This window comes from Myxocyprinus asiaticus, chromosome 24, assembly GCF_019703515.2.
Source record: "Myxocyprinus asiaticus isolate MX2 ecotype Aquarium Trade chromosome 24, UBuf_Myxa_2, whole genome shotgun sequence".
Classification (NCBI taxonomy): domain Eukaryota; kingdom Metazoa; phylum Chordata; class Actinopteri; order Cypriniformes; family Catostomidae; genus Myxocyprinus; species Myxocyprinus asiaticus.
The window spans coordinates 19,072,080-19,097,166 of record NC_059367.1 but is presented as its reverse complement, the minus strand read 5'-3'; the positions used below and the strand labels follow the sequence as shown (position 1 = coordinate 19,097,166).

At 36.4% G+C, this 25,087-nt stretch overlaps 1 protein-coding gene across 1 annotated transcript; it reads left to right on the top strand.

The window, feature by feature from the left end:
- Nucleotides 1-5,233: 5,233 nt before the first annotated feature.
- Nucleotides 5,234-19,512, top strand: LOC127415440 (probable G-protein coupled receptor 173). Its single transcript, XM_051654162.1, has 2 exons — nucleotides 5,234-6,300; nucleotides 17,370-19,512. The coding sequence occupies exon 2, from the start codon at nucleotides 17,604-17,606 to the stop codon at nucleotides 18,765-18,767; it is 1,164 nt and encodes a 387-aa protein (XP_051510122.1). The 5' UTR covers nucleotides 5,234-6,300; nucleotides 17,370-17,603; the 3' UTR covers nucleotides 18,768-19,512.
- The last annotated feature ends 5,575 nt before the right edge of the window (nucleotides 19,513-25,087 follow it).

Sequence of the window (25,087 nt, the reverse complement as noted above, 5' to 3'; positions counted from 1 at the left end):
TTCTGTGACCAGAAGAAAAGCTAATTTTCCTTAAGGTGTGCCTTTAGCCCCATTGTACCCTACTAAGTAATACAATATGTTATGCAATGATAGCATACTATAGCAATTCTATTACAGGGATAGTTCATAAAACAAATGACAATTCTGTCAGCATTTACTCACCCTTTATTGTTCCAAACCTGCTGGTCTATTACTTTTTCTTCTATGGAACGCAAACTGAAATGTTAAGCAGAATGTTCGACTCAGTCACCATTCACTTTAATTGCATCTTTTCTCAATACAACAAAAGTGGATGGTGGCTGAGGCTAACATTCTGCCTATCATCTCTTTTGTGTTCCACAGAAGAAAGTCATATGGTTTAGAACAACAGGAGGATGAGTAAATGATGACAGAATTTAAATTTTGGGGTAAACTATCTCTTTAATGTGAAACATATAACTTGGACACTGAAGGGAAAGAATAGTAAAGCTGCTGAGACTGACAGAGGTTTCTCAAAATCTGCATGTTTATTGCTTTTGATGTTTGGAGCTGTGTTGGTAAGATCGTCTACTCTACACACAATGCATTGATTCTTAAAATGCAAGGACGTGACTTAGCAGATTCACAACTTTTGAAATCTTTAAGCCGCATTCGCTAAAACTGTGTGTTTGACACTTACTTTACCAGTAAATCTGCTAAGTAATCAGTATGTTTCTGGTTATCTACCTAAATAGCTGCCTCTGTAGATATTTATCTTTTTTTTTTCTTTTTCTTTTTTTTTTTTTTTTTACACATATCTGGTGAGTCAAACGTGTGCTTAACGTAGTATGACTAAGTATTTCTTATTGTAGGTGTCTGCTACTATGAGATTCAGCTGATTTGGATCCGTTTGTGGGCGATGAAGGCTGATTCTAGTGTAGCCACTGAAACAACATGACCCAATATTCTAGCGTGAAAATTTACAGTGAAAATTGTCAAGTGGAGTACTTGACCAAAGGGCAAAAGTTGTTGTTAAACAGTTTATGAGATGTTTTCATCTGAAAGTCAAAATTATATTAGCAGAGATTTAGAAAACCGGGTCTCTGTGTTTTGTTAAACATGTGAAACCTTCATCTTAAATATCAATATCTTGCCCATTCAACTACAGCAAAAATCAACAACTTTTTAAACTAAACATCTCAGTGCAGCTCCCTAATTTGTGAAGAGACTCGAAGAGAGCAAGTAAACCAAGATGTCAACCAATTTTTTTCTCATTAAAAAAAGTTATAAATAATTGACTTTTATAAATCAACTGTTTACTGTCAATTTTTATCTTATTCGCTGTAGCATTTTAGTGTATTTTTTAATATGGATGACTTTTAGATTTATTTACCAATTTTGTGATTTTCGTGTTTTTGCAACATGATCACACAGAAAATTTGTGTGTTCGTTCTGAATATTTTGCCACCCATATTCGAACCAAATGTGGCGAATTACAGACAAGCGCAACCATGTAACGAATGTTCATGCCCCGAAAATTGCTGTGCTTTTCACCTCACATCCATTCAAAGAGGCAAGTGGAAAGAGCGCTGTTTTGGTATCAGTACTGTTATGGTTAGGGTCAGGTACAGGGTTTGGGTTAGGAGTACATTAATGTAATCACAACTCAAAAGTTTCTTAAAATTGGATGCACTGTGCCTTTTATGTCAAATCCATTCAAAGAAGCAAGTTTTAGCATTGTGCAGTTTGTCACAACTGTAGTTCCAGCTTTGGACCCTGGGATGGGCAGATCGGACATTTAGAAAGACGGGTTTTCATGTTTTTATCTGTTATTTTTTTCTGTGGCAATTCAATCTTTGCCAAGCAGAAAAAAACAACAACTTCAACTTCAAAGTCTGCTCAAAAGTAATTTCTATCATGACTTCAACTGTAATAAACATTAATAATGTGACCTTTTTCAGCAAAGGTCAAATTAGAAAAATGTTGCTTTGGTATTGCTTGTGAGCATTTTATGTTTAATGACACACTTGAATGTAAATATTTCACCTGTCATAACCTATGAAGTATTAGAATGTTATTATCTAAATGTTATTTTTAGGTCTATGTAATAAAAAAATAAAAAAATAAAAAAACCTGAATTAACTTGTCCATTTCAAAATGACTGAACATAAAGTTGGCCTATATTTAAAGCAAGTAGCAACCACACCTGAAAATGCTACAACAAAAATGAAATTTACATGGGACTGTCCTCACAAGAGCAACTGACGATGTTCGTTTTCACACAGTTTGTTTTGATGAAGATTCTTATTTTGTGGTTGGCAAAATGTCACACATGTTATGCTCCGATTTCTGATAAGCTGCATTCTGATTTCCTCTGAAAACCCATCAGTCATCATCGGCGTCAGTTACAAGATTGCATGACATCAATTCTGCACAGATAAACACTTTCACCGGAACGACAGACAAAAGGTCTTTCTAATTAATAAATAGAACTTGCGCTTATTTCAGATTTATCTAATCTGACAAAATGTATGCTTATGAGCTTCATAAATTTGCTTATATTGATGTATATCTGCAAACAACTATTATATTTAAAAATATGTGGGCTAGGCCCTGTACTGAAACCCAAACTGCATATGAGTGAGGGATGGATGTTGATGCAGAAGGGGAAATAAAATGGATAATAATTTGTTATAAAACTTTTGGACCACTTGCATAGACTATGAAGGGCATGTAAACAAACTTTATTTGCCCTTGCACTGGCCTCTGGGAAAAAGCAGTTGATATGAGAAGTCAATCAGTATCAGTTAACCATCCATCTGTGCTGCTGACAATCCATCATTCATTGAAAAAGAGTGATCACGAAATAGAATAGGTAAATATGTAAAGAAGTATGTAATGACTAAATGGATTACACTAAATAACAAATGCTCTAATGAAAACAATGTTGAAATTCTGAAAAGATTTAGTGGTAACATTATTGTAGAAATTGATGTGTCACAACAAATGACATTATTTAAACAGAATATAAAACTGTGTTTTACTGTGATGGAGAATACTATAAAGAACAGACAATCTGTTTCTGCTTTGGAATGAGTTAGCCTATGTGTAGACTGAGCACAGTTTACCAGACATGTCAAACATGTCAAATTATGTCCACTAGAAGGCGCAATTGCACACAGAGTGCCTCAGCAATTTGGCATTTTCTAGCCTACTTGAGTCAAATGATTTCCTGGGTACAGACCAATGAAATGATGAACAAATGCTTATTGAAAACATTATCAATAATCAAGAGATCATAATGATATACAAAGTTATACTATAAAGTTAATGAGAAGTTTATATGTGCTCTGTGAGGTAACATGTTCTTTTAACTTTATCATGCTATTAATACTTCAGACTCCACTAATTGAGCTTACAACAGAAGAGAATGTAACAGCAGCTAATCAGTGCAACCACCATGTCATACGAATAATGCACTAATGGAAAGGGAATGAATGGGCATTCATCTCTCTAAATAAATCATTTAAACAATATACTCACCATTTTTTGCAAAAAATATCTTAATTAAGAAAAAATTACTTTTCATTCCTTTCTTGTGACTGATTGTGTGTCCCCAGGTTGGTCTGTAACACTTTTCCCTTTCTCGTGTAAGGCCATCTGTTCCTGTGGCTTCCAGCAGTTCGGGCAGCTGTTTGGCCAGGCATGAGGGCACACAGTAGATCGCTGTGTCATGCAGAGACTAAACATCTTTTTACTAGGAAGTTACAGATAGATTAAATGCTCACTCACCAAGGGCCTACTGGGTGAGCTGGCTTGCAGGATGACACACTTCAATCAAAAATGTGCCAAAGACCCAAATGCAAAAAAGAAATAGTTCACCCAAAAATTAAAATTCTCTCATCATTTGTTCACCCTCATGCCATCCTAGATGTGTATGACTTTCTTTCTTCTGCTGAACACAAACAACAATTTGTAGAAGAATATCTCAGATCTGTAGGTCCATACAATGCAAGTAAATGGTGACCAGGACTCTAAAGGTCCAAAAAGCATATGAAGGCAGCATAACAGTTATCCATATGACTTCAGTGGTGAAATCCATATATTCAGAAGTGATATGATAAGTGTGGGTGAGAAACAGATCAATATTACTAGATCAAAAGTCCTTTTTTTTATTATAAGTCTCACCCACACTTGTCATATCGCTTCTGAAGATATAAATTTAACCACTGAAGTCTTATGGATTACTGTTATGCTGCCTTTATGTGTTTTTTGGACCTTCAGAGTTCTCGCCACCATTCACTTGCATTGTATGGACCAGCAGAGCTGAAATATTTTTCTAAAATCTGTTTGTGTGTTCTGCAGAAGAAAGAAAGTCACACACATCTGGGATGGCATGAGAGTAGGTAAATAATTAGATAATTTTCATTTTTGGGTAAACTATCCCTTTAGACCAGTGGTTCTCAATCTTTTTGACTCCAAGCAAGGGTGTAGATTTGGCTTGAACATTGTGGAGTTGCAGCGTGAAGTATTTACATGTTTCCATTGATCATGGTATAAATAATGAGAGGGTTTGGGGGGGGGGGTAACTCCACCCCATCCCCCCAGAATATATGCCCCTGACTCCAAGGCCCCCCATAGTCTGAGAAAATATTAGAAGGCCCCCCCCCCCCCCCCCCATGTAGGCTATTAGATATTTATATTATAAGATATATCTATTATAAGATATTTCCTTAAAACTTGTGAATCCAGAAATGTCTAGAACTGTATATTCTTCATAAAAAGCAAGCTATTGAAGGGTGTTATTACATTTTTAGCATTTTCAGTAAGTTTAATTATAATAATTATATAAATACTATAATAATCTATCATATTTTAAATAATATTAAGAGATATTGAGGCCCCCCTGGAAGTGTGCTGACAACAACTGCTTTAGACAACAAAACAAGGCCATCTTGAATTTCACAAACAACCTTGTACTTCAATATTTACATTTTACTTCACTGTGAAAACTAATAATTGTTTAATCTATCTATCTATCTATCTATCTATCTATCTATCTATCTATCTGTCTGTCTGTCTGTCTGTCTATCCGTATAATGTAATTCGTATAACTGTTTTGTGTTCTTCAAATTAGAGAAAACATTGGCCATTTAAAAGTTTGTGGTTTGACTATGTGACATCGTCACGGTGGGGAGAACAGCATCAATGAGGTTGCCGAAACATCCCGAGACGTTTCCGGAGGGATCCGATCTAGGGATTACAGAGGTAGAGCGCAGGGACGGGAGCCGCTGTTTCCAATTCATCATCGCAGAGGAACCCATTTCATGTTGATCATTTTTCGTTAATGTTCTTATTTCAGTGATGGCAACAGGATACCGACAGTCATGGCGAATTCCCGATTGAAGAACCGGGATTGACTGCCATGTGTGATCCATCTTTTTTGCGCCTCGCATCACAGACCGTACCAGGCTTATGCATTTGAAATATATAGGGCGCTTACATGTACTGTGTACATGTCTACACACAAAATGACTACACTATGTGAGAGGACAACGTTGATGTCACTGGATATATCCAGGGACGATGCTCGATAAAGCGGATTTATTCCCGTCGAAGATAAGAAGTGTATCGGTGTGGCGTGGGAGAAAATGTCTTTGGCTTCAGTCGAGATTTCAGCAAGAAAATGAAGATTGGGAAGAAGCGTTGTCCTGTAGCCCAGTAGCGCGTGCCAATCGTTATTTACAGTATAAGTCGGCGCACGAGATAATGATACTGACGTTGTGTCTCAGAATTAAACGAGACCACAAAACAGAGCATAAATAGAGTGATTTTGCCAGTCAACTGTGTTTGATTTAGTCATTGTAATGGGAATATACTGCTGAGGCTTGGCCTAGCTTTATGGAAACCCCGAAGACATGACATGCACACGAAAAAAGAGGAAACGATATTTTTTGTTTTTTAAAACCTGTATGTACGTAAGAAACCAGCTCCAGGCATAATAAGTTTAGAGCCGTTCGACAAAAGATTTTACAGTGAAACAGGCCTTGTTTCTTTTTCCCCCCAGACGTGACCATCCCCTGTATTCATTAATTCATTATTTATTTATTTATTTATTTGTTTATTCTCTGTTGTTTGTAAAGGACGTCGAGGCTTCTTGGATTACAATCTGGATTCATGTGCTATTCATTGAACACGTTGTGTCGGGTCGAAGAAACATATTTCCAACTTTTTTGTCTGTTTTTATTTTATTTATTTATTTTCATATATTTGCAACAAGCTCCCGTTAAGGCCTACCATCGCCTCAAGATCCATTGTCTGGAGGAAGACCAAGAATTCTAGGTAAGAGCTCCGTCATATATGACTCTACAATAGACAACATTATTGTTTATATTGTGGAATAATAATTTACTATAATTTGAGGGCATACAAATACTAATGTCAATTGGAGCATTCATAAAAAAAGCATCCATGGCTCTCGTCATCTCGTTATGACGCACCCTATGTAGGTTCCTAAAGTAAAATGCAGTCCTGTTTTATGCACTTGTTATTTCATTGTCCCTCAAGCAAACATAAGCGCGCGCACGCACGCGCACACACACACGCGCGCGCGCGCGCGGAATAATAAGACAGAAAGAGACGCTGTTCCCCATCACACCCAAAGCTTATACATGCAGGCCACAATGTTTAGTACATCTATGAATATGTAAATTGCACCCAAGAGAACTAAGAAAATCAGTGTAACTCTGTCTGGACTGTCATATGCGCTCTGACTGTGTCCATACCGGTCATTTGCTCTTTTGCGTATTAGGGGCACCGACATTGGCTGTGCTGGTCACGTCATTGGATCTAAGTAATAAATCATTTTCATGTTCTTTCGTATGCTTAAAAGAAGAACCATCGGCCCCAAGCTGGACAGTAGCCTACAAGCGTCGTTAAATGAGCTCCACTTCAACAAACTATTAATATATATATATATATATATATATATATATATATATATATATATATATATATATATATATATATATATATATATATGTATGTATGTATGTATAGGCCATATGTCGCATCGCGTGCAGCTCAGCCCACACCGTTAGCCCAACACAAATAAAGATGAAGACGCGGAGAAAACCTGGCTTTTATTTGATAAAAGCCAGCCACGGACGATGGGATCACATTGTTCTTTCTTTATCTTATCAAAATGATAGGTGTGGGAGAGTTGAAATGATTCAGGCTCGTTTGGTTGGTGAATTCCACGTCGCCTCCTCCCACCGAGACCACGGTAGCGATATTCACTGCTGTTGCTATCCAGCCTTCTACTTCCAACCTGCTCTTTACATCTGACTCCTCCCAGCTCGATCGAAGGCCTTCTCACTATTAATGCGAGATATTCAATTTAGCCTTTAAGGGCACTTCAAACCTCTGGAGGCAAATATGATAGAGTCAGAATAATTAATAGCATAATGGTAACCCAGGGATGATAACTGTGTATGTGTAGGGTCCAATGAGGCTAACGGCACACATTAAGACATTTTTTTTTTTTATTATTTTTTTTTTCTGGTCACAAAGTGCATATTGAATATTGATGGAACAACATCATTTGTGTGAAAAGAAATAATGAAAGGTTGTTTTGATTAAAATTACTTGGGGTAAAAGGCCCCCAGAGGGGTTATAGTGATATAGTGTAGATATAGGGGCAATAGTTATTGGACAAAATTGGTCAACTATAGGCAAATACTTTTGAGATATCAAGATGCTTTTTTGAGTAACAAATTTAGATAATGCTTACTCAAAATTACTACTGCAGGAAAGGGTTAACCATTTCCTGTTAATTTCAATCACATTTGGCATTTTATAACATCTCAAGTATTCTATAAACAAATGAATCTCTGTTGTGACTGGATCAGTCAGTCTGAGCCCACTTTGAACATTCTTCAAATTAAATCTTTATGCTCCACTTATGAAAAACAATGTGTTTTATGGGGGCCTTTATCCCCTGCAACACTTTCACTTACTGGAGATTTATTAAAAATCTTTTGATTGAATCACCTTGAACAAAACTGAAAATGACAAATTAGTATTTTGTCTCAAAATACATTTGAGAGTTTCAGGGATTTTCATTAGCCACATAAATTTGTAACATTTAAAAAAAATTATTAAATATTAGGTATAATTACCTCAAAATCAAAAATTAGACAATGCACGCAGTGATCTCATGGATCAGGAATATTTTGCAGTGTATACTGACAAACAGGTGTTAAGAAAAGTATTGTGGTAGTTTTTGTTGCTCTTCAGTGTTTTGGGAGAAAATAAAACCAAAAGTGCCTTTTACCCCATGGGGCCTTGTACCCTATAGTTAACTTCATTAGGAAATATATTTTTAAAGCTGAATATCTGAGGTACACATCAAAGTATTTTGTGGAGGAGGGTAAATTCTGTTTCGTTAAATAAGTGAAACTTTTCAGCCGCCCTCACTGGAATGCATGCGTCTGTCTAGAGTTTAAAAAATAGAGAGAGCTGAACTTCACATCATGTAGGTTGACATGAATGACAGAACCAGCTCTGACACATCCAAAGAAGACCCATATTTGTTCAACTCTTTATTTCACAGAGCTAAATATGTATGCATTAACATTTACAGAGGGAAAGTGAAAAAGAAACATCTGCACACCAAATTGATAAAATCTGCATTTTGAAAAGGTTTGTCTATGGCCCATAAAAATTTGAATACCATTCCTAAACCAGGTCATTGAACTGCTATACATTTCCAAGTGAAAAATGTGACATTCAGGTAAAATGTTCATATTCATTTGGCCTTTGTTCTTTTTTATGTACCAGTAAAGTTCTAGTAGGGCTGCACAATTAATGAAATTAAAATTGAAATCATTATATGGCCTTGTGCAATTATTAAAATGCTAAGGGCTTCGATTTAATTAAATAAATAAATAGTCTGCCCACGCTGCTCGCTTCAAATTTATGAGCACTGCTCTGTCCGGTCTGTATTGTGTTATTGCATTGTTACAGAGTTTTCAAAGTGGTCCTGTGCTCCACAATTCCAGCTGGTGTTCAGAGTATCAGATGTGATCCGAGTTCGGTTCTGTTTGCTTGCACTGAGTGTGTTATATTTAAAGCACTCCAGATTCTCTTTAATTTCATTTTTGCTTAATTCCAAATATTTGGCCACTACAAGTTAATATACAAATACAAATAATTTGCAATATAAATATTTTGTATTTGTGGACAGAGGAGGAGATTGAGGAACACATTATACAGCTGTTGTGAATGTGAGCTGTTCATCTGGATATCACCAAAATAAAAGCTCAACGGTGAACATGTAGTACTGTAAGTTATTTCACTCAGGTTTCCAATAGAAGTTTTGTCAGAATTACAAATACATTAGCATCAAAATTAATAAACAAACATGTTGAGAGAACACGTGCAAAAAAACATATTTCAAATGTCCCTGTGTTTGACTCATTGGATATCCTTTATTTTGATTGTTCTTACCAAACTGTTAGGGAATATTTACCTATAGTTTGCCTAACTTGTCATCTTCAGTTTATTTCTATCTAACAATATGTATTCTGTTCTCTATTTGCATCATTCTGCAAATCTTTTAAAAGCAAAATCTACAGTTGCTACAACAGCTAATATTTTCTCAACACTAACTATACTTAAAGTTCACCCAAAAACAAAAATGCTGTCATCGTTTACTCATGTTGTTCTAAACCTGTATGACTTTCTTTTTTGAGTGAATGAGATGTTAGGCAGAATGTTAACCACGGTCAACATTCAGTTTCATTTAACGACATGCACTCAAGAAAACGGTTTATTCCAGGGTTTTGCAGAAAGCAGTGTTCTGAAACATCATGTAAATGAGAACACCAATTTCCTTACACCATTTAAGGGATTAAGAGAAAGCAGTTTAACACATCCAGTTTTCTCACAGAGAACGCAGCTTAATGTGGCCATGTAAACACGTAAGCGACATTCTAACAGGTATTTGAGGAGTGCGCATGTGCGTGGAACAGACCGAAGAACAAAGTGGAAAGAATTCAACATTTCTGGGACTACAGTGGGAAAAGCACATACACTATAAACTATACTTTTATATTTACATACACTAATGTAAAATATTGACAGTCCCTCACGTTCACATACCAGTATATGCACTCGTACATTAAGGGAATCCCGAAGTTTTACGTAAGAGGAAACTCTACTGTTGCAGCATAATTCCGCTGCAGGTCAGGAAAGAAAGGAAACAAAAACAGCAACAACTCTGGAATATCTGGAAATAAAGCAGAGCAACGGAGAATAAAATAGTGAAGTCTTCCTCATATACCATGTTTGTTATTTACAGAAGCGTTGCGGGGAAATTATGTTGCTGTGGAGAGAGCTGCTTACTGAACAAGCTGCATGTACAGGTGCATCTCAATAAATTAGAATATCGTGGAAAAGTTCATTTATTTCAGTAATTCAACTCAAATTGTGAAACTCGTGTATTAAATAAATTCAGTGCACACAGACTGAAGTAGTTTAAGTCTTTGGTTCTTTTAATTGTGATGATTTTGGCTCACATTTAACAAAAACCCACCAATTCACTATCTCAAAAAATTAGAATACATCATAAGACCAATAAAAAAAACATTTTTAGTGAATTGTTGGCCTTCTGGAAAGTATGTTCATTTACTGTATATGTACTCAATACTTGGTAGGGGCTCCTTTTGCTTTAATTACTGCCTCAATTGGGCGTGGCATGGAGGTGATCAGTTTGTGGCACTGCTGAGGTGGTATGGAAGCCCAGGTTTCTTTGACAGTGGCCTTCAGCTCATCTGCATTTTTTGGTCTCTTGTTTCTCATTTTCCTCTTGCCAATACCCCATAGATTCTCTATGGGGTTCAGGTCTGGTGAGTTTGCTGGCCAGTCAAGCACACCAACACCATGGTCATTTAACCAACTTTTGGTGCTTTTGGCAGTGTGGGCAAGTGCCAAATCCTGCTGGAAAATGAAATCAGCATCTTTAAAAAGCTGGTCAGCAGAAGGAAGCATGAAGTGCTCCAACATTTCTTGGTAAACGGGTGCAGTGACTTTGGTTTTCAAAAAACACAATGGACCAACACCAGCAGATGACATTGCACCCCAAATCATCACAGACTGTGGAAACTTAACACTGGACTTCAAGCAACTTGGGCTATGAGCTTCTCCACCCTTCCTCCAGACTCTAGGACCTTGGTTTCCAAATGAAATACAAAACTTGCTCTCATCTGAAAAGAGGACTTTGGACCACTGGGCAACAGTCCAGTTCTTCTTCTCCTTAGCCCAGGTAAGATGCCTCTGACGTTGTCTGTGGTTCAGGAGTGGCTTAACAAGAGGAATATGACAACTGTAGCCAAATTCCTTGACATGTCTGTGTGTGGTGGCTCTTGATGCCTTGACCCCAGCCTCAGTCCATTCCTTGTGAAGTTCACCCAAATTCTTGAATCGATTTTGCTTGACAATCATAAGGCTGCGGTTCTCTTGGTTGGTTGTGCATCTTTTTCCTCCACACTTTTTCCTTCCACTCAACTTTCTGTTAAAATGCTTGGATACAGCACTCTGTGAACAGCCAGCTTCTTTGGCAATGAATGTTTGTGGCTTACCCTCCTTGTGAAGGGTGTCAATGATTGTCTTCTGGACAACTGTCAGATCAGCAGTCTTCCCCATGATTGTGTAGCCTAGTTAACCAAACTGAGAGACCATTTTGTAGGCTCAGGAAACCTTTGCAGGTGTTTTGAGTTGATTAGCTGATTGGCATGTCACCATATTCTAATTTTTTGAGATAGTGAATTGGTGGGTTTTTGTTAAATGTGAGCCAAAATCATCACAATTAAAATAACCAAAGACTTAAACTACTTCAGTCTGTGTGCACTGAATTTATTTAATACACGAGTTTCACAATTTGAGTTGAATTACTGAAATAAATGAACTTTTCCACGACATTCTAATTTATTGAGATGCACCTGTATATGGGAGTAAAGAGTATGGCACTTATTCACCTTATGCTCCAGAGAAACTAGCGCGCAGCCATCTTGTACATTTTGTCTTGGAACTTCTGTTCTAGCGGTTGCTATATAGACATCGATAGTGTTGCTGTCAAAGTAAAATAGCTAGCGAAGTGGATTTACAGGATACAGTGTCGTCAAAAGTCATCATGGGTATTTTAAAGTGTTCAGGGTATGTCATAACAACTGGAAACTGAGTGGGGAGATTTCAAAACAAGAGTACTTTATTCATAAATACACAAGATCCTACCTTCACACTGTGGACGTACTGATGTGCCTCTGTGCTCATGAAACTCCAAGAGACAACACAAAGTCATAAAAAATATCTCTGTACAACACCTCTGACCATCTTCTCGTGTCATTCACCCATCGCGTTATAGTTAAGTTGAGTAGATTTTTTTGAGTGTTAAACCAGGATGGGGGAAGGGGTGCTACTATATTTATATACACACATATACATGTGAAAGTGTATGTTTTATTTCATATTCCATTTACAATAATTTTAATCACATTTAACCCTCTTAAAAATGTAGGGTGACAAATACATTTTCTTTAACGTTATGAACTTGCATGTGTAATAATATGAGCTGTCAATGTTGGAAATTTCATGTCAACAACACATTAACATAAATTATTAACAAGTTGTACCTTAAAAAAAAAGTAGAATAACACTTATAACAATTAAACACTTGTATTATGAAAAAGTGCAGTGTGTCATATCTGTCTGAATGTGATCTGCCAGGTCCAATTTACCTCCGTGTGTCTCGGAAAAAACACCTCACTAGCATTTTCACGAAGTAAAGGGGTGATGTGGACTCACACCATCAACTCTTGGTGAAAAATACTTTCTGTGCTCCCACACGTAATCCATTTTGATCGACTCTTCTCAGTAGCTTCAATATAAACAGGAAGTTAGATGACAAAATGTGGAAGAGCGGAGTACGGAAAAGGGGCGGAGCTGAATAAGGTGATGTAAACGGAAACTCTGCTTTCTCACAATAAGCCGCTTTCTGGTGTCCATGTAAACATTGTCATTGTATGGAAAAGAGATTCAATGAAATTGAATGGTGACTGAGGCTAACATTCTTCCTGACATCTTCTGAAAGTGAGTCAAGGAATAGTGAAACTGCTGATTCAAAATACACCTTACAATTATATAATATTTTTCCATTTATAAACAGGTTGTCATAGTAAAGACAGACTACAGTTAAACAACATTTCAACTTCTTGACTAACAGAAACATACACTTTTATGATCTTTTTATGTTCTTTCCTGCCAAACTCACCTCAACACACACAAATCTGAGTTGCATTCAGACTTACAAAGACACATACACCGCACAAGGCAGAAGGACCCTGTAGCCTAGCAACAAGCAGCTGTAATTGCGGTGACACAAGTGAATTAGTGTTTCTGCTCTAAAACAATGGGTCGGTGCAGTTCTGTCTTTTGTTAGACTAAGGTACTCAGCGACTTTGTCATCAGCTAAGGCATCTTCTTATAGCTCGCTCGGTACCAGAGGCCGTTAGCCAGTGAGGGCTGGCACTAATGGCTCTTTAAGTGCTGCCAATATCACCACAGGTGAAGGTATAGACCTGAATTCATGGGTCAATTATCTTTCACATTTACTGAGTCGGATAATGCTAGCTGGCTTTGCTATGCCAAAGCAGGGGAGACTGTTGATTTGGCAACTTTACATGCCCTCGTCCAAATACCCTCAACATAGACAGCCTGTACCAGCCAGACAGAATACTGCCTGAATCTCTGCAGTCAATTTAGGATAGACTTCAAAGACTGCAAACTAATCATTATGCTTACAATTTAATCATTATCCTTATAGTTTAAACATTGCCTTACAAATATATTGAATAATTAATTTAATCAATGAAATCATAACTATTATTACACATACTATGTAACTAAATACTAGGCCAAACCCCCACCCCCCCACCCGCATCTCAGTCACATGCCCATACTCAAGACATAACAAGTGATGTGTTGTAGCCTAGCAACAATGAGGTAATTACCATGAAAGACTAGTTGCTGGCATGCCATGTAGCGTGTGGTGGAAACAGCTGATCTGCTCGGCACTAAGGGAGAAGCAGAAGATGTTCCTCAGCATGGTACAGCAGATGCTTACAGGAACCCTGCTTATCATTCAACAGACTATTGATTGATCTCTGTTTACTGATGGTGGACAAACAAAATAGACACCATTTTGGAAAGCTAACATGTGCTGTTACATATGCTAAAGTATTAGTACTCATGATTAAAATTAATATGATATTTATTTATTGTTCAAAGAATTGTATTATGCAGTACAACTTTAAACATTTAAAATGTAACTGAACATGAGAAGTGCATTGCTGTAGAGATGCTTAGTTGATCAAATCAAATAAGACTATTTATTCTTTTAAAATAATCACATTAATGGAACTACTGTACTTTTAAATTGTCAAAATACTTTTTGCACACATGTATAATCCTCATACTGTTGTAAATTAAGTTAACTTAGAAGTATCATTAAAGGTGCTTGAAGGTAGGAGTCAAAACTTTCAGTATATGTGCAAACAACCCAAAATCCACTGAGATGAAAAATGCGTGCTAACACCTTGACAAACTACTAAATAATATAACTAAGGTTATACATACACAGGGTTGGGGAGTAACGGAATACATGTTACGGGATTACGTATTTAAAATACAAAATATAAGTAACTGTATTCCACTACAGTTACAATTTAAATCATTGGTAATTAGAATACAGTTACATTCAAAAAGTATTTTGATTACTGAAGAGATTACTTTGCATTTTATTGTCATTTGTTTCATTTAATATTTAGTCCTTTCAGATGGAAAACATTTATACATATAAATGATGCGATCCAAAGTGCATTTGAACAGCGGTGAAACACTTTCTTATGACATATAACATTCATACGAGCAGACAGAGAAGTAAGTTTGAAGTAAGTTTGGAGCAGAAGAAATAGAAATAAACCTTGTGAAAATTGTCACCTTTACGCTAAGCTAAAATGCTATTTCTAGCAATTTTACATGCACATGTTACCAGGCATGATCATATTTTTTTATCAAGAAAATTCACGTTGGATCATAATTTCTTTTTTTCTAGTAAGACAAAAATTTTATTCTTGATAATTTTTGTATTGTTTTCCTGTAAAAATATCTAAAAATCCTTAAAACAAGATCAATTTGATTATCTTGTTTAAGAAACAACACTGCATAAGATATTTATGTTTTTCAGATAATATATTTTTAACATGTGTATTTTGTCTTACTGTACTAGCAGAGTTTTTATAGGCAAAACAAGTGAAAAAATCTACCAGTGCTGAAGAAGTAATCCAGAGTTTTTAGAATACGTTACTGACCTTAAGTAATCTAATGGAATACGTTACAAATTACATTTTACAGCATGTATTCTGTAATCTGTAGTGGAATACATTTCAAAAGTAACTCTCCCAACCCTGTACATGCAGATATATAAAATATATAGACGTTACCTTGCCGTATTCAGTGTGATGTTTAAGCCTGTTGCTGAGAGTGCATCATGTCAATCCGTGGTTCAGTAGCCCACACACAGACGTAAATCATCTTCCACTGTCACGAGCAGTACTTGCTTTTAATGCGAGTATAGAAAACGTGGCTTCACATTGTGGTTTGGTTTGTTTTTTGTTTGTCAACCCTGGCTGTTTACAGTGGAAAACCCGACATCAGTGGTTAGGTTTGTGTCTTATTAGTTTCAGAGGTATTAAACTGTAATTTGCAAATACCACTATGTGGTTTGATATTTAGCATGATGCACGTTAATCTGTATTTTATGCACTGTCCTCATACTTCTGTTGTTTTTTCCAATCAGTTTCATGTCACGAGTGGCTAAAAACATTAGTGTTTTTGAATGGATCTTTTAAATGAATTAATCGTTCTCATTTACTTATATTGGTCATGAACGACTCTGTGCTTTTTAACGAATCAGTTGAATCAATTGATTAAATGACTCGCATAACACAGAAGACGCTAACTTGTCTAAAATACTGTACGGCTGAGTTTGGAATTGCATACTACCATACTACTCTTACTATTTCTGCCATAGATTTGTTGTAGAAGTTGCACGAGTAGTATGGGTAGTACGCAATTTTGAACTCAGCCTATGCAATCTGTTAAAATGTTGACTGAATGAATCTGAACTAATCTTTATTCAAACGGATTCAAAAGACACTGGGGGTGCGTCTCATCTCGCTTCTTTGCTTGCTATGTCGTGAACCAGTATATTCTGAAAACGAATTCGGGCACTGGCAAGGGGGTTCATCCACTAAACATTGAGACACTAATGATAAAATTATCTGAGACACAATTACGAGGTCACACATTTAAGCGCAGCTGGTATTATTAATCAACAACATCACTCTATAAATTACATTGTGCATTTTTTAGATAAATGTACTGTACAGTGTTATAATGAAAGACATGAATAAAAAATTAACAATTCTTCTAAAAACCTTTCATGCACATTATGGATAAAAGATAATTACAAGCAAATTTCTTTTAATGGGAAAATAAGCCTTTGACTCATCTTGTAATGACTTGAAAGACTTCAGAAGACATGATGTGAGCAACAATGCTTCCTGGTTTTTTATGGTGGATTCTGGGAATTTTCTAGGGAGCGAACGTTTTAGTGCACTAAATAGTATTGCTAATGCAGCCCTAGAAAGCCCTTGAAATGGCAGACTTCCTGACCAGTTCCCTAACCACTGAACTAGGGAGTTGATTGAGATGTTAAAAAGTGCTTAAGGTTTTTTTTTTTCTTGTATATTTTTCTTTTGGAATAGCAACACTTTAATTGTCACTATAAACTGCCAGATAGAAATAGGTGTCTTGAGATATCATATTTGTCAAACTGCAAAAAAAGTGTCAGGGGAGCGGCCCTTCTTTAGCCAATCAGAAATGCATTTTAGGGATAGTTTACCCAAGATAAAAATAATGTTCTAAAGCTGTATGACTTTCTTCCATGTAAAACATGGAGATGTTACACAGAATGACAGCCTTAATCACCATACACTTTCATTGAAAAAAGATGCAATGAAAGTGAATATAGATTGAGGCTAACATTTTTGCCCAACATCAAAATAGGATAGGAAGAAAAAGCAGTACTGATTCTGAGAATAAGCTTTTTTTTATCAAGCATCAATATCAAGTTATGCTACCTGCTACTTTACTGTACCTAACATTAGTAAACTAAATTTTATAGCCATTTACTTTTCTCAGATGTCAGTTGTGTCTATGACCTGTGAGAAGAACCAGCAACTCTTTTGGGGGGAAAAAACTGTAACAAATGTTTTGTTGTTTATTCATAGGTGTGGAGGCCAGAGGTGGCACCTTTGAAGGGAAGTTCCAAAGAGAACTGTGCAAAATGGGGCAATGCAGATCAAGCTTCTCACCTTTTATTTGAGACAACAACGAAAGGCAACCACGAGGACGGACGACAGCTCAGCCGGAGGAGGCGGAGGTGGAGGAGGGAGTGGAGGAAGTGGGGGTAAAGGAGGAGTTGGTTTCAGAGGAGAAGGCGTGCAATTAGAGCAGCGAAAGGGATGGCCAACGGAAACGCGAGCAGCGACGGGCCTGGGAACCCCTTGGCAGCCATAGTGTCTACTACAGGTGGCATGATGGGTGGAGCACCTTCTTCGGCTGTGTCTACCTATGTCAAACTTGTCCTTCTGGGGCTTATCATCTGCATCAGCCTGGTAGGCAACTTAGTGGTGTCTCTGCTGGTGCTGCGGGACAGAGCGCTTCACAAGGCACCTTACTACTTTCTTCTGGACCTCTGCCTTGCCGACACCATTCGTTCAGCAGTCTGCTTTCCCTTCGTGCTGGTGTCCATCAAGAACGGCTCTGCTTGGACTTATAGCGTGCTCAGCTGCAAGGTGGTGGCCTTCATGGCCGTACTTTTTTGCTTCCATGCTGCCTTCATGCTGTTCTGCATTAGTGTCACACGTTACATGGCCATCGCCCACCACCGGTTCTACTCTAAGCGAATGACCTTCTGGACCTGTGTTGCAGTGGTCTGTATGGTCTGGACACTGTCGGTCGCCATGGCATTCCCACCTGTCTTCGACGTAGGCACCTACAAGTTTATCCGTGAGGAGGACCAGTGCATCTTTGAACACCGCTACTTCAAGGCCAATGATACGTTAGGCTTCATGCTCATGCTGGCTGTGCTAATCCTGGCCACTCATGTGGTCTACATGAAACTCCTGCTGTTTGAATACAAGCATCGGAAGATGAAGCCGGTCCAGATGGTTCCGGCCATCAGCCAAAACTGGACCTTTCACGGGCCTGGAGCCACTGGCCAGGCAGCTGCAAACTGGATAGCAGGGTTCGGCCGTGGTCCAATGCCTCCCACTTTATTGGGCATCAGGCAGAACTTGCACAACCAGAACAGACGCTTGCTAGGCATGGAGGAGTTTAAGGCTGAGAAGCAGCTTGGCAGGATGTTCTATGTCATCACCTTGTTTTTTCTGGTGCTCTGGTCCCCATACATTGTGGCCTGTTACTGGCGGGTCTTTGTGAAGGCGTGCACCATCCCACACCGGTATCTGTCCACCACCGTGTGGATGAGTTTCGCCCAGGCTGGCGTTAACCCCATCATCTGCTTTTTCCTCAACAAAGACCTGAAAAAGGGCCTGCTGGCCCACCTGCCTCCCTGTTGTAGAACTCCACCTCAACTGCCCCGTGAGCCTTACTGTGTAATGTGAAGATGAGTGTTCATTCATATTGTTATTTTTTCCATTCTTTCTCTTTTGGATGAGTGAAGAGTGGACAGCCAGGGGAGGGGATTAGGAGGTCTTTGAAGTGATCTTTAAGAGCTGTTGTGGCCTTTGATTCAGTTTAAGATGCTTTAAAATGGTGGATGGTGAATAAGCATCTACTGTCATCTTATAGTGATTTTGAGGGGAAAATGAGCTCTATGCTGATATGTGATATGGTAAATCAAATCGAAACAGGTTTGAAGAACCATATGTTTTCCATTGGGATGCGTTAGATTGGTTAAAAACATGACAAATCTAGCTGTTCAGAAATCAACCAAACTGGTATATTTTATGGTGAATGTATGATGGCTATATCAAAGGGGTTCTTATGATTTAACCCTACAAACATTACCATTTGGCTCAATATCTCTGTCCTTTTACAAAGATCCTAAGGGCCTCGAAACAAAAATTTGCAAAAATTTATCCACGCCTTGTGAACAGCTGCACTCTTGACCGAGTAATTTGTTTTATTTAAACTAACTATTCAAAAATACTTAACGTGCATGTATATTACCTTATCTTTAAGGGCAAAACAAACTATGTTTAAGAATGAGTGCCAGGAGACAAGCATAAGCCTCTATATGAATGGTAATCAATGGGGGCAGACAAAAAGACAAAGTTTCTACAATTTATGCTAACTGGTTGGACTGGATACTTCCTGTTGCCCTGTCAAGTAGGAATGATAATAGAACAACAGTATATATATATATATATATATATATATATATATATATATATATATATATATATATATATATATATATAAAACAACAGAGAAACTTCCATGAAAAATGGTGCTTGTTCCTTTCTTAGTTGATTTAAAGGGATGATACAGATAAAAGGGGCTGACTGAAAATATGAATCTCTATGAAATAATGCCTATTCAGGTTTGCAGGTGCTCTTTCCCTGAGTGACTTTAGTTACATTTTTGCTGTAATTTATTGTGTTTTATTTATTTGCCTCAATTCATTTTTATTATAAATATTTCATTGCTTTGCACAAAACTACTTCATGCCATTATCATGTTCAGATCTGAATCTGTTCGGATCTGAATATGTGACCAGTCCTTTGATATTCAAACCAAGAAAAGGTAAAGATATAAAATAAATTAATAAGACAACAGTACTTTACTGTATTTGGTCTCTTAACACGGAGACAACATTTGATTACAAGCAAGGTTTAGATTTTGAGAGATTGAGTGAATATACTGAACAGATAATAATCTACTTTGGTTAAACTAACTGACCTTTTATCCTTCCAAATTATTCAGAAGACATTGTAGAGGAGAGGGTACTTAATTTTAAGCTTTTTGAATTACTTGAATGAACGTTTAATAGCATATCTGATCGATTCAAAATGTAAACAATTTAAAAATTTGATTTACATATTGAAATATTGTATATCTTTGAGGGGAAATAATTCAGCTTTTCACATAGTCATTTATGACAGGTAGGTTGTAGTTGAGGTATTTCTTTGCATTTACTGTGTATTACAGACTAATACAGGATGAATGGATTTCCTGGAAATAAGTTGGTTAGGTGGGAACAAAGAAATTAAAGTTGAATGTTTGTGCTGGATTGCAGTATGACATAATACATGTGAAATCCGGCCTCCTGTTCACCTCTCACAGCATAAATCAAGCAACAAAAATCTAATTTTATGACTCAATTCTTGTAATGAAATTATGAATGTGTTTCAAATTAGAAAAAAAAACATGTAAACTGTTTTAAGAATGTTAAAATTACTTTACAAGTATTCTATCTTATTAGAAGCAAATCGGTTGAAGTGTCAAATGAATTTACCTTCATATTTTGCACACAACTTGCACACAACCACAAGAAATGATTGATCCAGTGACTTGATTTCTCTAGCATATTTTGACTTGAATCGGAATGCTGACCAATGGAGATTGTAATATTTGAATGTTAAAAGGGGGAAAAACACACATGCCATCTCTCTGTGGTAAGTGTGATCAGACTTTCTTTTCTGAAACCTGTCAATGCAAGAACAAAGCAAAACAGCAGCTTAAATTTATTACAACATCTATTAACAAAAGAAAAAGAAAAATTCTTTCTGTTTCTGCATTTTATGCCTTACTCCATTACCATGGTTTAATGTTACCAATGCAAGAATGATCTGAAAGCTATATGCTTCTAAAAACACCAATAAATTCTACTGAAACATATGCTGGGGAAAACACAACACTGTGTATTCGGGGATTAGCAGAGGACATGTCTCGCTCCCCTTCACAAGCCTGCGGGTTGCGGGTGAGAAGACGCCAACATCGGCTGGGTTACTGATAACAAATCTGCAAATTGTGACACACTGGTGTACAAGTTTGCGCAGTTCTCTGGAGAGACTTGAATTTAAGGAAAAAAACAACAACGTGACACGTGAAAATAGATTTTCTGTGGAATTAAAAGGAACTTCTTGGAGTCTTAAGGATTTCTTTGAGACTTTTTTTCCTCTTATTGTCTTTGGGAGGGCGTTGGAGTGTGGGCCTGTATATGAATGAAGGTTTGAGCTAATGTGTATTCACATGTGAATAGGAAATTGCTTTGGTTGGTGTTTGGGTCGGGTGCAAAGGATTTGATTTTGTAATGAGCAAAAATGCCTGGTAGAACATTTTTAGTTGCTTCAGGCATCTTATCTTTTGTAAAATAACTGTGAACCTCTGTGTAATTTCATGTGTATTATATGGAAAACGCACTAACTTAAAATGGGGGGTGGAGTGAAGGGTGGGGTTACAACCCTTGATCGTCATCTTTTTACCACGCATGTGTGTGTGTTTACGCTGATGAATATGAGTGTGTGGATGGAACTGGGTACTCATTAAATTGAGAAAATGTGAAAGGTCAGATAAACCATCTGATGGGAACCACTCCTGTAGTTGATCAACTAAAATTTCTAAAGCTGTGAACATCATTACTGGCATTGCAAAGAGCTGAGCCTTACTTGGTAGGACATAATGTTGGTTAGGCCAATGTGGAAATACATGATATGGATCAAACTTAATGCTTCTCCCAAAAATTAAAATTCTCTCATCATTTACTCACCCTTATGTTGTTCCAACCCCATTTGACTTTCTTTCTTATGTGGAACACAGAAGGAGATGTTAGACAGAATGTGAGGCTCATTCACAATTCACTTTCATTGCATCTTTTTTCCATACAATGAAAGTGGATGGCGATTGAAGCAAACAGTCTGTCTAACACATCCTTTTGTGTTCCACAGAAGAAAGAACAACATGACGGTGTGTAAATGATATGAAAATTCTAATTTTTTGGGTGAAACTTACCAATACAATTGTTGTTCTTAACAAAACTAAACAGCCCAGAAGGAATACAGTGTCACAACATATATACACTACCGGTCAAAAGTTTTGAAACACTTGACTGAAATGTTTCTCATGATCTTAAAAATCTTTTGATCTGAAGGCGTATGCTTAAATGTTTGAAATTAGTTTTGTAGACAAAAATATAATTGTGCCACCATATTAATTTATTTAATTATAAAACTAAAATGTAATTTAAAAAAAAAAGTTTTTGAAATTGATGACTTGGACCAAATAATATAGAAAAGCAGCCAATAAGTGCCCAACATAGATGGGAACTCCTTCAATACGGTTTAAAAAGCATCCCAGGGTGATACCTCAAGAAGTTGGTTGAGAAAATGTCAAGAGTACATGTCTGCAAATTCTAGGCAAAGGGTGACTACTTTGAAGATGCTAAAATATAACACAGTTTTGATTTCTTTTGGATTTTGTTTAGTCACAACATAATTCCCATAGGTATTCCATAGTTTTGATGACTTTACTATTATTCTAAAATGTGAAGAAAAAAATTATAATAAAGAATGAGTGTTTCAAAACTTTTGACCGGTAGTGTACATTTAGAGCATTTTATTTTTAATAGAGTGTTTAAACCTTGTTTACCATATCTTGGGATGATGTAAACAATCATAAAAACAGGCTGCTTCATTTTTTTCTTTATTCACAGACATGAAATAGTTATTATACATTGTTGGCAATTCCTGTTACAATAATTGCTGAAGATTGTTATGCAAATGAATCAGAGAGAAATATATCTGGCAAATTAATGCTAATATTCAGGATGCTCACTGGATTTTCAACAGGCAATCGCAGTGATTATTTTTGAGCCTCTGAATGATCATTCTGGTTTATTCTGAACACTTCGAATATCTGCCATTCAGGAGTCTTTTTTCCACAATTTAGAAAACTACAGAATATGTTTTGTGCACAAACTATCCCATATATTTAAGTAAACAAAAATTGTAAATGAAATTGCATATTAAAATAACCCTGTTTTAATTAGTTTTGAAAGCAACTTTGTGATATTGTAAAGACAAACAAATCCATACATCTTCTCAGAGATGAATTTTACTTAATCTGAATAATGCAAATGTTACATAAGAAAACATTTATAGAGTTTACCATTCATATTTAGAGAAGAAATGCATAAAGATACTTCTGAAGACTCCATTATATTAATTATTCTTAATAATGGGCCTGGTATTAAGCAGATAAGAATATCATTTCATATGGATTTGTTTTAGCCAATGTTTGATTTAAATAAAAAAAAAATAACATGAATGCATGCAAAAACTTTCATAAAACAGCCTCTAGAAATTACAAGTTGCACATACAAATAACTATTACTAGAGCAAAAGACAGAAACTGTCCATCAAAATTCTATCCATATTGAAGTTTTAGTTGAGCAACTCAGGAGTTGTTGATATGTGAATGCATGTTGTATGAGGGGGTATAGCCAAAACCGAAAAAAAAAAAATGAGAAAGAAAACATGAGTCCGCTTTCAGATATCTTGATCTGTAAATCAACAGGATTTTTTTTTCCCAACATGACAATAAAAGTTTACTTTTGTTGCATTTTTGACTGTTAATGTGGTGTAAGAAATGTAATTTACTTTTAAATGGTATAATAATGCGTTTTATCTTGTATTCTCAATTCTACAACAAAACTTTGCCTATCTCTGTTCTGAAAAACCATTCACAAAAAAAAAAGAAAAAAGAAAATTAAAAAAAAGACACAACATAAAAAGAAAGGCTCTGGCTGAGAAAAATGAATAAAAAAGAAGTTAAAGATATAGCTCACTCAAAAGGAAAAAGAATGTCATAATTAACTCCCCTTAATGTTGTTCCAAACCACAATGTCTTTTGTTTCTTATGCAGAACACAAAAATGTTTTAATGAATCAATTTGAAGCATAAAAAAGCCGCAAAAGTATCATAAATATAGTTATGCGACTTGTGCATCAAATTCCAAACCTTCTGAAAGCATAAAATTGTTTTTTGTGAGAAACAACCTGAAATATAAGCCATTTGTTCTAAAAAATCTTGACTTTTGTAATACTTTTAGGTCCTTTTTAACCTCCTGAGACCCGAGCGTGACTGCTGTGTGCATTTTCCATTTCCCTTTTTGATTTGTAACTAGTAGCACCTAATAAACAAGCAAAAAAAAAACTTTACTAGAGCAAATAGTTTTCCTCAAAATGTATGTGCATATGTGGACAGCGAGACTACGTTATGAAATTTTAAATAACACTAAGCTATAGAAAGTCAGATTGTTTTCATCAAATAGTTTATTATATGTCCAGGACTGTTGGTTATTAACGTTTTTGAGACGTTACAGACATTACAGCTGATTTTCTGTAAAGCTGAATAAATAATTCTTATTCAAAGTAATGTCCAGCATCATCCAGTCACTGCCAGTCATGTTAAAATAAAATGTAGCATTATAAATTCTGAGTCTAAGTACTGATTACCATTGGCCCATGTCTGCCAAACATGTTGAGTGGTCCAAACATCATCTGCAGCCGGAAACTGAACTTTTGGTTGGATTTTATGATTGAATGCACTTGGATGGGATGCTCCCTTGCTCACTATTTAGTGAATGACTTAACCTCCTGTGTGCTGTCTGTCTGTACTGGTCTCAGAACAGTTCATAAAGCAACTTGTTTTCATCCTAACATCATTTAAAGCATCTGAAAGCAAAATTTTTCAGCTTTTGGATGAACCCATTTATTCTCAGTGTGAAAATGCACAGTAAATATATATGAAAGCATTTACTAATGTTAAAGAATAAAATTGTATTGCACAGAGATAACAAAATTAAACATAACAAAATGTATATTAACCCACAGAATGTGTTAGAGTTGAAAGTTATTCAAAATAACTAACATGTTTTTTCTGAGGAAATGCTGTGCCAGTGTCCACATATGTAGACATCA

Excerpts from the sequence above, each read along its gene's own strand:
- LOC127415440 (XM_051654162.1), top strand. The coding sequence starts at position 17,604 with ATGGCCAACGGAAACGCGAGCAGCGACGGGCCTGGGAACCCCTTGGCA.